Source organism: Mustela nivalis, assembly GCF_964662115.1.
Source record: "Mustela nivalis genome assembly, chromosome: X".
Lineage (NCBI taxonomy): Eukaryota > Metazoa > Chordata > Mammalia > Carnivora > Mustelidae > Mustela > Mustela nivalis.
Window position 1 is genome coordinate 116016933 of NC_139040.1, and position 15005 is coordinate 116031937.

At 41.2% G+C, this 15005-nt stretch overlaps 1 protein-coding gene across 1 annotated transcript in view; it reads right to left on the minus strand.

Moving 5' to 3' along the window:
- The window catches only part of PHEX (phosphate regulating endopeptidase X-linked), a 203029-nt gene that overhangs the window by 20986 nt on the left and 167038 nt on the right, over window positions 1–15005 (minus strand). The window contains exons 16-17 of the mRNA XM_082718281.1: window positions 6352–6406; window positions 1136–1203 (exon numbers count right to left, since the gene is read on the minus strand). Coding sequence (XP_082574407.1) covers window positions 1136–1203; window positions 6352–6406 — 123 coding nt within the window. The remainder of the gene's footprint in view (window positions 1–1135; window positions 1204–6351; window positions 6407–15005) is intronic.

Sequence of the window (15005 nt, forward strand, 5' to 3'; positions counted from 1 at the left end):
TCAGAGGGACAACTGTACATAAATTTCCCAGGAAGAAAGGCCCAGAACCAAGAGATCACTACTCGATTAAGTTTCTTAGCTAAGACACTCCTCTTAGATAACGTGAACACGCAAAGACAGAAAGCGTAGCTCTGGAGATTGAGATGACAATAAGGAAGTTACATTTTTAATAGGGAAGGCCGAGATTAGAGGTGCAGAGACCCTAGGTAATTCAGGAAGGGCTTGTGGGAGCCCAAGAAGAACTGTCCAGAGGGAGAAGAACCAGGAGTCTCTGGCCCTGGGGTAGGCTTCCAGGAAAGGATGCTGCAGACACCACAGTCACGGAGGAAAGAGGGCCGCCTATGCAATGTTGCCTTGTGCCAGCCAGCTCCTTGAAACTGCCTGCAGATCATTGTGCAGATATGCACCTGATTGTAATTTGCTGCTAATTCATACATTTTAGAGATATCTTGTGGCTTTCCAACAATGCTCAATGGTAAAGGAGAAAGGGGCGCCCATCAAAAATGATGAGGACTCCCAAAGGGCACTGGTTTTGGTAGTTTATGTCCCACTCTGCTCTTGTGCTTAAATATCATCAGGATACAAAGCACATTCTTCTATACTATACATTATTAGGAAAGCACAGCCTCCTAACAAAATTCTGAATATATGCCAGCATAGAGAAAAACAGAGCTTAAGCGTTGCATAATCCTTGCAACAGTATAAAGGGATCAGGCAGCTGAGCTCCAGAGTCCTAACTTGGCAGCACATATAATCATCTTGGGAGCAGAGCTCACACCTCCAGAGAGAGCATCTCATGATGGTTAATAAAGAAATGACAAAGGGGAGAAGCTATGAAGCAATTCCTGTAACTATCATGGCAGCTACAGCAAGCCTGATCTAAATGCAAAGCTAATTTCATTGAAATTACAAGGTCTTTCTTTCATGTTATCCCGTCACCAACGGGAACAATTATTTATTTATGGCAAGCTATCACAGCAAGACATGGGGGAAAGTTTTCAATCAGCAATCGTACTGCTTTGGATAATCTTCAGACTATGATGATGCCACTATGCAAAGATAATAGCAACAATTAACATCCTTACGATCAACATTATCATAAAAGCAGCAGCTCATATGATGAACCAGCACTTACCATTATTATCAAATCCATGTGTAAACTCATGTCCAACAATTACTCCTATAGCTCCGTAACTCAGAGATCTGCAGTACAAATGTATAATTTGAAGAAAATTGCAAGCATTAATCTCAGAGCATAATCCTTTGATTTTTTTTTTCAATGAAAGCCAAGATACTCGGTTTTCTAGTAACCACAATAACAACTTCATAACCATACCCACAAAACTGTAAAAAAAAATCTAAACACACCCTTCTCACTGAAATGGGCAAAGAAAATAAATTCTAACACTGTCGCTATGACCTATATGATATTAGGGATATGAAAGAGATCATTTCTAAAGCCCCTTCCAGCCCTAAGATTTCTATGATTCTGCATCTCTGCTCTAGTTAGCTTATATCTATAAACATCCAAAGTGGCAGCAGTAAACATACCATTTATTTTTTTTAATCTGAGAACTTGTTGAAAAATCACTCTAGACTTAAAAGGTAAGTTGTTTCCCAAATGTAATCATAAAAAAGGAACAGAGCAGAGATTAAAAGGGATCACTGCTTTCAGAAGGGAGTCACGTTCCCTTCTTCGGTGACAGACAGACAAGGTCACGAGTGAACAGCCAGGATCTTGAAGCCTTAAACAGATTTGGACACTGCAGAATCATGAGCCAATAGTGGTTGTGGTAGCACTTGCTTATTAAGTAGCAATACGTAACTCAAACAGAGCATATTAATGATAGAAGAAGAAATCCACAAAGAGGCTTCTGGATGTGTGTGGGGGTCTGGAATGTTCTCTCTCAATTACAAGTTCCGAGAAGGCCATACCCTTATGTGCTTGATCACTGCTAAATTCTCTAACTAGTACACACTAAGAAAGTAGCAGTGATTTAACTCATTGGTTAATTAACTTTACCATTTCATGCAAGTGACAGGTCCACATGTAACTTATTTTAGTTATTTAACATGTGCATGAGGATTAAAGACGATTTAAAATCCTCGTTATGAGGATTCTTCCTGAGATTTGCAATTAGGCTAAAAATATTTCGCAGTTGGCTCCTGACAAGCTAAATCAAAGTCACCCGGCAAATGGAAAGGACCCATAAGTGGAAAGAACAAAAATTTTTGAAGCAACATGTTATTACAGGACATAATGATCCTTAACATGCTAATTGTTTGTCTCAACTATACCCAAGGAAGTGCTCTAAGATTTAATTTTTCCCCTCGGTGGCAATTCTTTCCTTTGTTATTTCTTCCCTGCAAGGTAATTTGCATTTGAAAAAACGCTTCCTACTGTTTTTACATCATTGCAAACCTTCATTAAGGAAGTAAGAGTAAAATTATGCATTTCAATCATGGAGCTCCCATGACAGTGTGGGACAAACTTGTAATTTTACATGGTGCTAGTTTCTGCAGCAGGAGCTATCGCTATGCAGCCTGTAACACTGTGGTTTTTTTTCATGCCTCTCAGCCTCTATGACCACTGGTCAATGTTGGTGACTGGCGAGCTGAAGGGATGAACACTGGAAGTTTATAGGAACTGCACTGCAATAAATGTCCCGTAAGAGGGGCTGCTCTGATGAACATCCTATTTGCAGAGGGTAATAAAGAATTCAGAAAATAACTGAATCACGGTACATTCCAACTCTCAGTCACATAATCGTGATCCTTTGGAGGGGAGACAAGGAAGAGTAATTTTATATGACTGAGCCTTCCAATGTTTCATAATGCTGAAGGCCCATCTTCCATTTCATCAATGGACATTATTAGATGAGCATGCCATAAAAATAAATAAATAAACTCAAAAGCCTTTTAAAATGGGACTGGCTGGCCAGAAACAAGAAGACTGCTGCAGAGAAAAATTGAGCCTTCCAAAAACGAAATAGAAAAAAATGACCATTTTTCCACCTCCTCGATTTCTCTCGTGTTCTTACTACCCCCACGGGTTTAACATGTGCCCTGGATTCTACTCTCAACCAGAGGACAGCCAGGCCACTGTCTGCAGCAGCTGTGATCTCACACTGTCACCAAGTGAGGGCTACTCTGTGCCTGAATCAAAAACTCAATCAAAATCTCTGATTCAAAAGTGGCGTTCAGGTTTATCTACTTTGACTCCTCAGCAGAGGCACAGACCTCCTCCACAAAAGCCCGTTTCCGTAGTCTTGGGACTTCTCCTGGGATTTCTAATAACCGGGAGCTCCTGTGGGGACCGGTCCCTCTTCAGGGGGCTCTAAATAAAACAGCTCTCCCTAGCACTGATCCATAATCTCTTTTCTAAGTCTTCGATCTGTTGGTCTCGGACAGTCTCTAGCCGAATATCCCCTGGCCCCTCTGAACACAGTAAATCGTCTGCCGACTTAACTCTCCTTCAAAAATGTGAAGACACTTAGAAGGCTCCCCTTCAAGTGTCCTCAAGTTCTTTCAATTGTTTTTTCTTCAGCCCTGAGTTCTAGAGAAGCATTTCCCAAAACAAAGGTAAAGAGGGAGCTTAGGAACCTCTGAGTTAAACACATTTAAATAGGTTTCTTTCTTACAGGTCTTCTTGGAAATTCTTATGCTTCAAAACAAAAGGGAGGGTGACTTACCTCTATTACTCCTTCGGGGAACAAACACTTTGGGATGTTGTCTTAGACCACTTACAATCCTGATTCTTTACTCTAGGAACAATTTTGCTTTTTAACGTCCCCAGAATTAGACCCCAAATTCAGGGAAGGACTAAGCTGACTAGTGTGAACATAATGGATACCCACTTCCTGGTCTGGAGGCTATCCATCCAAAAGAGATGTATGGGAATCCAGCTGATTGGACTATGGTTCCCACATCTCCAGCATCTCCATCTTTCCAATGCCGAGTACCCAAAATATGCTTAATAATTATTCATTGAGCAGATATCATAATAGAGGACGGAAGGCTTCAGTGAGGACCTAGAACTCTTTAGGAAAAAAACACAAATCTCTCTCCCACTAAAGTATCAAATATGGCTCAGCATAAGGCTGAACCCAGAGACACTAATGTTATTTCCTAGGTTTCTATGATTTTGACTTTTAGACTAGAAAATCGTGCTCATGGACCCAATAAACAAATTCACTGAATCAGTAACTTCAAAACCTAACCAGACTGTTTTTCCAAGTCTCTAGGTATATAACCATAATCACAGAAGCTCAGTTGAATTGCTAAAGATAAGCAGAATCGAAGAGTTCTAGGACATTTTTAGTTTGAAGGAAACTTAGAGAATATTTAGCCTAGATCTTCATTTTTATAAAAATAAATGCAAGCTTTTAATTTGAATAATAGGGGAAAATCAATTCCAAATACCTGACCACTAATAAGAAACTATAAAGCTGAGGCCTGGGATGATAGTAAGGGATTTGGTTAAAGCAAACCAAGAATTTTCATTTATGCTAATGGAGTGCTTCCCTAAAGTAAGCTTTACTAATGCCTGCTCCTGGTCCCCTTGGTACTCAGCATTTTTGAGCACACCAATCCCACATCTTCCAACTGCCAACACCTGAAACTAGTTGCCTGAGGACTTTTTCTGGCTACCAGAGCCCTTGTGGCTGAGAATGGGGAATGCCAGAGAATTAATACAGCAGGTGACAGCCCTCAGATCAATGAGGGAAGGGGAACTGGATGATCAACACCCCAGCAACCTTGCTCCTAAAGTGGGACTATGCCAAAGCATGCTCTACAGTTCCCCAGCAAGACTGAGCCCCAGTTGCTCACAGTGATAACTGGATCTGAAACACATATGTGGTAGATAGAATAATGGCTCCAAAAGATGTCTGCATGCTAATACCCAGAAGCCATGATCTGTGATGTTATTACATAGCAAAGGGGAATTACAGTTGCTAATCAGATGGGCTTAAAACAGGGAGATTATCCCGGATTATCTGGGTGCACCCAATATAATCACGAGGGTCCTTCCAAGTGGAGGAGAAGACAGAAAAGGAGAGTCAGAAGGAAATCTGACTATGGATCTATGGTCAGAGAAATGCAACTTTGCTAGTTTGGAAGATGGAGAAAGGGACAAAGAGCCAAGGAATGTGGGCCAACGTTAGAAGCTAGAAAAGGCAAGGAAACAGATTCTTCCCTAGAGCTTCCAGAAAGGAATGCAGCTGTGCCAATATCTTGTGTTTACCCCAGTGAGACACAGGTTGGACTTCTGACCTATAGAACCATAAGCTAATAAATTCCTGTTTTTTAAGCCACTAAATTTGTGGTGATTATGGCAGCCACAGAAAACTCACACAACACAATTTATTGGCTTCCTTCCCTCCTGTCTCCACTCTCCTGCTGATGTTTTGTGCTGTCATCTCCCCTAAGAACTCCTCAAACTCAAGTCCTTGCATAGGGTCTGTTTTGAGTCCAAATCAAAATATTGCTACCATATTTCTTTTACTTTTATAGGTACGTGATTCCATATGTTTTTTAACCTACAAAATATTTAAATTGTCACTTATCCAAACCAAAACAAAAGACACTAAACCTCTAAAAGCAAGACTAAATTTTCTGTGTACTAAAGCACCAGAGCAAATAAACATAATAAAAGTGGTGCTATTACCAACAACGAATATTATCAGAATTCCCACTATATATGTAAATTCAGCATTACTTAAGTCTACAATCTGTTGATATTAATGACCTTTAATATCTCAAACTCCAGAGACTGTCCATTTTTGACCTATTGCATCACTACCCAAGTTTTATTTTAAAAGACAAATCTGATTTTCTTTACTTGTTCAAAAACGTCAATATTTTCTATTGCTTGTTAATGTCTAGGCTCCTTACCTGGCGCCCAGAGCCCTCCAATATCAAATATTAAACTTATTTTCCAGATGTCTTTTCCACTACTTCCCTTCATATACTACTTGGACCAGCCAAACTAAAATCTTTGCTATTCTATGCACACTTCCCTTTCCTCTTCTCACATTATTTCTTCTATGGTGTTTGACCCATTATCATCAACTCAAATCCCAACAACCCTTTAAGGTCTAAATATTTGCACTACGAGTCCATGCACAAGTGAATAAATGCATAAAAATGAAAGCTCCATGTGTAGAAGTTGTCTCTCCTATCCAGAGATACACCCTCGGAGAAAGACCAGGAAGACAAGTACCTAAAATGATGAAAAGGGGGACTGACCCACACTGGCTTTGTTTTTTGTGACTTTATATTCTATTCTCTGCCAAAGCAGCACGTTCTCCCCTATTTGTCAAAAACTGGATTCTTCACTCATTTACTTACCGAGGATATTCCGTTCCCCAAAAAAAAGGCTTCTGGAGCTCTCCCGCTGGAAACCCTGGGAGAAAGATAGGCAAAATCGTAAGGGATACAGAGATTGATTCGATGACGAGGACTTGGTTCAAGCTTTAGTCTGGAAGTTTCAAATGTCCATCTGAAAGGTCCTCCTCATGGAGCTAGGAGCACTGTAAGAGAGTCAACTATTTCTAAAATGATATGAATTCAACGTTTGAAATAAGGGCATCACATTAGTTTCAAGGAAACCACTTTGCGTGAATACTCTCTTGACACTGTCCAGCCTGCGGTGAACCGGACTCCTTCATACAGTGTGTGCAGGAGGCTTCTGGCTGTCCAGCAGCTTTCCCTCATATAGAAAGGGCCAGCTACATGGATACACAACCTATGTGGCCAAAGGGGCTCCCCCCCAGGTGCCCCCCTTGCATGCAGCATTCTTCAGACTTCCTATGAACACAGAACTCCACTAGACCCACAATGTGTGGGAATCCAGTGAGAGGCAAAGTGAGTACAGGCAAAGCGTGTGACATTTAGGACTGAGTAGATGGCGCCTCTGGAGGCCATTTCCATTGGAACCAGGATTTGATTACCCAAAAAAGAGACAGTGGCATTCTAAGAAACATGAATGACCAAGGAACCCTATCATATCCTTTCTTACTTCAGTTACTACTTCTCTGTATTAGCCAACCACATACACTGAAAATTACATAGAAGGAAAGGAAAGACAGGACGACCCACAGCTCCTTCTCCTTTCAGTCCTCCCTTACTCCGTTACTCATCAGTAAACCAGAGACAGAGAACGTGAGTAGAATGTACACGTATTAAGAAATAACATCAAAGCCGCTGGGTTAGTTTTGGGCAGCGTTCCCACTGGCCTGGTAAGAACAAAATTCCTATGCATGTATAGGTTACAAAATACAAACTGTAAAATTTTGGTGATTCCACACACAAGTTAAAAGCTCTTATGTTTTCATTTAAAACTGACATTGCACAATATATAGATGAACCGTAAACTTATGCTGATGGCTGAAAATGTTGATTTTTCTTACAACTCAACAATGACATTAAAGAACAAATAAAAAACCTGACAAGTCTAGAGAAAGAGAGGCCACGGAAGGCAGGACAAAGCTGCATCCTTGAGCACCTTTAACTGCACTCCTTCTGGCTCTCTGAACAGGGGGCTCCCATATTTTCATCCAGCACTGGGCGCTGCAAATTAAGTAGCAGGCTTGGTGCAGATGAGCAGGAGAAATGTTTTTTTTTTTTTTAAAGATTTTTATTTATTTATTTGAGAGAGAGACAGTGAGAGAGAACATGAGCGATGAGAAGGTCAGAGGGAGAAGCAGAGTCCCCACGATGCTGGGAGCCCGATGCGGGACTCGATCCCAGGACTCCAGGATCATGACCTGAGCCGAAGGCAGTCGTCCAACCAACTGAGCCACCCAGGCGCCCCGAGAAATGGTTTTTTAACCCTGGGCTGATCCTGAGAGCTGCATTCCCAAGTCTTAGCAATCAGGAATGCAAATAGTAACAGAAGCCACAACAGCCCGAGAGAGCGAGCGAGGATGAGGACAAGTGAGCAGCGCATTCTTCAATGTCCTCGCCTGCTCCACTGCTCCAGCCCCAGTGAGACTGAAAACTCTTTTAGGATTAAAATATTTTCTCTTCCCTCTCTTCCTCTCCACATTCTGTCTACACCCCAGCCACGAGATGATACCACAACACTGGGAGAAGAAGCGAGGGTGGGAAAGCAAGTTCTTAGTTTAGAAGTGAAATGTTAATTCCGTATACCCATTCTTTATATTTTCTTTATATCAGTTTGAAATTTCAAGGGACAAAAGGCTCATGGCAAAAACAGAGGTGGGTCCAGCTGGAGTTCTCTCTTCCTGTTACTTTCATATAGAAGAAAACACATGACTTTGAAGGGGGAACATCATATTTATCTTCATCATTTTAAAATTGCCTTAGATTTTTTTTTTTTTGCATCTTTACATCAATATTCCATCCTTTTTTGGTGATTACTTGTAGCAAGTCATTCAAACTTGGAGAAATATATGCAAATATATATTACATATATATGCAAATCACAGTGTTTATATGAAAGTCTCATCTCCCATAATACATCATCAAAAAGCAATGATATTTCCTAATAAGAACAATGATCATGAACCAATGGGATCTAATTATGAAGTCATTACGGCGTTCCTGCTTGGTGTGGTGCCCAGCTGGAAGCACTTCTGTCCACTGCCAACCTCTTTACAGGAAGACATCTGACACCTGCACACTCTTCCGTTTCTGTGGCTTTTGCTGTCAGGGGTCCCCCGACTCGGAGGCCTTGGCCATCGCATGCCTCGGGGCAGCTGGATCTGCTCAGCCTGTCGGGGCCAGGGAACCCTCCACTGATCAACACAAGAATCTGACGCCCTTACGGCTGTGTTGCTGAACTGAATGGCTTCACAGCATAAGCTGCAGGTGTGGAGGTGTCCGCCGCGCCCCCCCCCCCCCGACAGAGTGATAGATCAAAGCCCAACAGCACCAACTCGGTATCTTATCTCAGGAAGTGGGTAAGCTGTATTTCACAAAGGTAGAAGTAAAAAATAATTAAATAAACAGGAAATTCTCTGTTTATTAAGAGAATAACAGACAGGCTTTTTTGTGTGTGGGTTTTTTTTTTTTTTTTTGGCATATCCATTTTATTTCTTTTCTCCCCCCATTTCAGCACTGTGTCACCAGTTTCACACTTTTTTTTAAAAGATTTTATTTATTCATTTGACAGACAGAGATCACAAGAAGGCAGAGGCAGGAAGAGAGAGGGGAGAAGCAGGCTCCCCACTGAGGAGAGAGCCCCATGTGGGGCTCGATCCCAGGACCCTGGGATCATGACCTGAGCCCAAGGCAGAGGCTTTAACCCACTGACCCACCAGGTAGCCCCAGTTTACAGTTTTAAAGCCTTTTTCTTAAAGCTCCTTTTCCTATTAGTATATTTATGGGAGGCATCCTCATAATGTAAATGTATGTATGTACACACATCCATGTGCTGGCATCCATATTACATACAGACACATGATGCCTACAAACATGGAGATATCCACATGAGAAGAGAGAGGGAGGGAGAGGAAGGAAAAAAATGTAACTATTAGACTGGCAAAAATTAGTCAGTTGGTAATGGGTAATACTGGCCAGGATGTAGGAAGGATGCTGGTGTGAGCGTAAACTGTTGCAAGCATTTTTATGAGCAATTTAGTCATCTCTCTTTTTTTTTAAGATTTTATTTATTTATTTGACAGAGAGAGATCACAAATAGGCAGAGAGGCAGGCAGAGAGAGAGAGAGAGGAGGAAGCAGGCTCCCCGCTGAGCAGAGAGCCCGATGCGGGACTCGATCCCAGGACCCTGAGATCATGACCTGAGCCAAAGGCAGCGGCCTAACCCACTGAGCCACCCAGGTGCCCCAATTTAGTCATCTCTTAATGCTTTTTTTATTTAAAGATTTCATTTATTTATTTGACAGACAGAGATCACAAGTAGACAGAGCGGCAGGCAGAGAGAGGGAGGAAGCAGGCTCCCCGCTGAGCAGAGAGCCCGATGCAGGACCCAATCCCAGGACTCTGAGATCATGACCTGAGCCAAAGGCAGAGGCTCAACCCACTGAGCCACCCAGGCGCCCCTCTTAATGCTTTAAATGCCACTTCTATAAAATAAATAACTATGAGCTGACACGGAAAAAAAAAAAAACAAAAGATATTAAGTGGAAAAAAATATTAAGCAAAAAAGCTGCATTCAGTCGTGTATGTGGTCCTTTTCTGCAAAGCATATGTATAAACATATGCATAGGTACATTGAGTCAGGTCTGCTGTAACGCTTTCCTGGAAGAGGCAAATTTGCTCAAAGGTGACTGATACACTGGGGAAAAAACTGGGGCCTAACTCCCAATTTCACATTTGCTTATGTGTGATTTTGTCCTCCAGAAATGCTAGATGAAAGCAAGAAATGCACCAAATGAACTGAGCCACACGGGAATACACAGAACTCACACATCCCAACGCGGGCCACTTAGTTACCTCAGCTCGCCGCGTGTGTTAGAAGCCCCAGCCACCCCCGCCTGGTGCTCAAACGTCCTTCCAACTTCAGTTCACCCTCCTTCAACCGCGACACACTAACTCACGAGCTCCTCCAGCACCCACTTCCACAGGCCAACTTCAAGTCTTTCCAGGGGAAAATGCCATATTTACTGTAGTATTCATGTATTTACTCATTTAACACCTGTAAGACTGTGCTATCGTTTTTTTCAAGATCTACTTTTGGAGAGAGAGAGAGAGAGAGAGACGCAAGCATGCGCGGGCGATGGTGCAAGCGGAGGGGAGGGACAGAGGGAGAGATGCAGACTTCCTGCTGAGCCCAGCGCCTGCTGTGCGGCTCAATCTCAGGGCCCTGAGATCAGGACCTGAGCTGAAATCAAGAGTAGGAGGCTTAACCAACTGGGCCACCCAGGCGCCCCTGTACTATCACTTTTATTAGGCTCCCGGCTTTTGTTTTCATGCATCATTGATCATGTTTTTGACTGTTGTGTTCCTAACTCCATTTTTCTCATAAACCTGTGGCTTTTATTGCACAATTCTGCATAACGTAGTGACATTTAGGAACCTGTGTGTCGCGTTATAGCAGAGCTCACTGTGTAGGTACATGTGGGCATCTATGTGTGTATGGATACATATACATTCCTGCCCGTGGCCCTCAAATTTTATCAGGCATCAGAATGACCTAGAGGGCTTAATGCAACAGACTGATGAGCCCCACTCTCAGAGTTTCTGAGTTAGCAAGTCTAGAGAAGAGGCTAAGAATTTGCGCCTTTAACAAGTTCCCTTGTGATGCTGATGCTGCTAATCTAGGAGCCACACTTCAAGAGCCGCTGCCCAATCACTGGTTCATGTGTACTGTGGAGTCATGGCTAAATATGTTCATTGCTGCATCGCTGTAATTGAGAAAAGTGTGCCGCAAGCCAGATATCCAACAGGAAAAAATGACTTAATTATGGCATAACTGTACTATGGACTGCTCTGCAGCAAATGAAAAGTAAGAGGTAGGTCTTAATGTTCCAGCACAGAAAAAAATCTCCCAAGACATGTTGTTAAAATAAAGCAAAGCACAGATATAGATATATAAATACCATTTCTATTTTTAAAATAAGTACCATATCCACGTAGTACATGAATGCAAATGCACAGAAAAGGTCTGTAAAATACATATCAAAAGGATCATAGGGACTGCTTCCTGGAGCTAAGGGGGACTAGAAGGTGATGACTGGTTAAAGGGATTTGGGACACAGATGTAATATTGTAAATTTTAACCAGTCACAGGTAATCAACTTGTGTAATGAAAATTAACTCTTATAGACATGTGTACACATTGTAGAAAATTCTTCTAAAGGTTATACAAAAACTTAACAGTTCACTAAGCTTACATAATAGCATTTTCCTCTGACATTTGTCAACACCAGCAAATTCCATTCCCATTTCAAGCAAAAATACAAGTTGTTGGTATGTAAGTCAAAAGACTAAAATTCTGACAAAGGAAAATATTATCTATATGTTGTAATAACCTCATTGTTTGTTACTAAAAATTTCTCTTTCTCAGATCTGCACCCAGCAACACTACTAAGGCCTGCTTTTGGCTTTCTACTAGAGTCAAACCTTCCTTTTTTGCTGGAGTTTCCCTACAACTCCCACACCAGTGAATAACGGACTAACCTTGAGGGCTTTTGTTTAGGACAGACATGACTGCCAAAGAACCAACCATATTCACTGTGCAATTAACTCAGGCAGGTTCAACTTTCTGGCCTTTGAACTCACAGAGTTACATCTTAACTGTAGCAACAGCTTTCCAAGGAAACTTAAATGCCTCAGCACATTTCAGTTTCAGTATCTATTTTGTTACAGGAAAATCCCACCAGTTAGGTTCTTTAGTATAGACAAATGAGAGGAAAACAAAATTAGTCCATAATCCCATAGCTCAGATGCAAGAAAGCAAAAATACATACGTACTCAGGGATAGCAAATTCATGCTGTAAGAAGAGACATGAACAAAATCACTAATTTCCCTTCTCTCCACTCCTCTTTCCCAATGCTGGAGCTTTCTTTCCACTACTATCTGAAGAGCTTGCTTCAGATATTTATTCAAATGTCAACTTCTCATTCAGGCCTTCCCTAGCGCTTTTTAAAGGAAAGGGGTGTTATCCTACCCCTTTCTTTCTTTATGTTTTACCATAATGCCATCATCTATAACACTCTACATTGCATTTCCTTTGTATAAATTACTGTCTTTCTCCCAACTAGAAAGTAAGCTCCATAACAAAAGGGATTTTTATTTTCACTATGCTTTCACTGCATTATCTGTAGAGCCAGAACATGAGCTGGCATGTGATAAGCACTCAGTAAATATCTGTTGAGTGAATGGAATCTGCACCTTGTGAAACTTGAAGGTATAATCGGGGTTAAGCATTACCTATGATTATGAGTATATATCATTAGCCAAAGTGGAAAACATTACATGGTACTATTGGTATTATCAATGTGCTACTTCCTGAACTTTCCATATGCAATACCAGAACGGAGATATGTTCCATTATTCAAGTTGTTTTTCCTTCTAGATTAAGGACTTGGTTGATTCCATTCTCTTGCATTTATAGCAGAACTAGTATAGTTCTGAGGTTGGCACTTTTTCCCCCCATAGACTCTCATTTCAAAATGCAGATTTTAACAAGATGAAAAGTCCTGTCCAGCTCCCTGAAAGTTCCATCACCCCTGTGTACTCTTAGCCCCCCTATGGCCAAGGAATAAAGTAGGGTATGCTCCCTTTCTATGGTTGTGACATGTGCTGAAAAGAGAAATCAAACAAAATGCTGGTTTAGATCAGAGTCCTTTGGTCCCAACAGTACTGGATGACTATATTCTTTTCCCTACATCCTTTGCATGCTTTCATGTAACTGCCACATTAAATTTCATACCCATAAAAGCCTATAATACAGTAAAGTTATCATACAGCAATATTTTGAAAGTGTGACTTTCCAAGGTATTATGTTATGTGGAAGCCTGAGGGATTTTTTTTCTTTATATTGACACTTAAAAATGGTGATTCTTTTAAGAAAACTGTGCTCAGATTCAACCATCTTTTCCTGTTGTTTCCATGTTTGGTCAGATTTAACAAAATGGGAGGCCTCCAACTTTTACTTGCCAGGCGTTAAAACCCAGACTGGATTATCAGCTTCTTCCCTTTTTCTACAGCAAACTTTTGTAAATATACTAACACAATGGAAGACAACTCAGACTCAACTAAATTGGGAGCAGTTCATTCTTAAATTCAATCTATCTTTTGACTTCTTTAAAGAAACTAGCATTAGTTAATTTGTTCAGTTAGGATCCCTCCAGCAGCCTCTAGGGCAGAAGAGGCATATCCAGGGCCAAATGATAAAGGTTCAGTTCAAAAGAAGGTGATGCGGATGGGCAGGGGTGGGGGGGGGAGGACAGGATTCTAAAGAAAAATCCAATGGGCCAGAGAATGTGCAAGCTAAAGTACATAATGACCTCTTTATTATTCAATTCATTTTCATATTTGCTATAGCTGCTTTCTCCGGAGATGTACTTGGATTTTCCACTGAGTGTGTACCTGTGTCTGTTTTCTTTTCTCTATGGGTGTTTGTGGTATTTTTGCTAAGGGGCTGACTGTATCAATGCAATGTATTATTAATTTTGTCAAATAACAGGATGTTTAGTCTTTCGCATGGATTCACTAATGTATTAACATGGCTTTATTCTAGTGCATGTTATGACTGTTATTTTCAAAAGTCTTAAGTATATACTTGCATTACTGAGCTAATCCTTGTATCAATCTACATTTCGGGACTTACTGCTGATGTATCATCTTAGCAACATTATTATACTTCTTGGTGAGATTCACTTGTAGTTACTTCTGCTGGCTTGATTATTTTACTTGTCCTACGCAATAATAGCTCCTAGTTCTACAGCTCACTAAATGAATGTATTTTAGGACCCAATTTTTGGAGATGTTAATATAATTAAAATGCCATTATAAAAACTACCAGGAAGAGCTGAGTTTGCTTATGATGATGCTACTTGTACACATAATCATTGGTCGCTGACATTTACGAAGCACCTGTGATGTTCCAAGCCACACAGGGAAGCTGTGAACATACAAATGTCCTCAAAGAACCTACTATCTAGTGAAGGAAAAGAGATGTAACAAAAAAAATTCTGTATTGTAGTATCTAAAAAGGTGAACTGATACCAAAGCTCTCTAAAGTGTATGTTTTCAGTGACATTTGTTTTAAATTCAGTAAAGACGCATAGAGGTGTTTTGGGAGAGGGGGAGCTATACACATGTCTACACTAATGACGAAATATATGGTCAGTGACATCAGTTGAGGTTTGAGGTAGAAATGGTTTAAGAGAATGACACTTGGTATGTGGTCATGGCCCAGCAGCATCAACATCACCTGGATGCTTGTTAGAGACACAAATTATTGGGCGCCACACCAGACCTGCTGAGTCAGGAACTCTGGGGGCGGGGGTGCAGAGTTTTCAGCAGGTGCCCCAGGTTATTCTGGTGCATGCTAGTTGAGACCTACTGG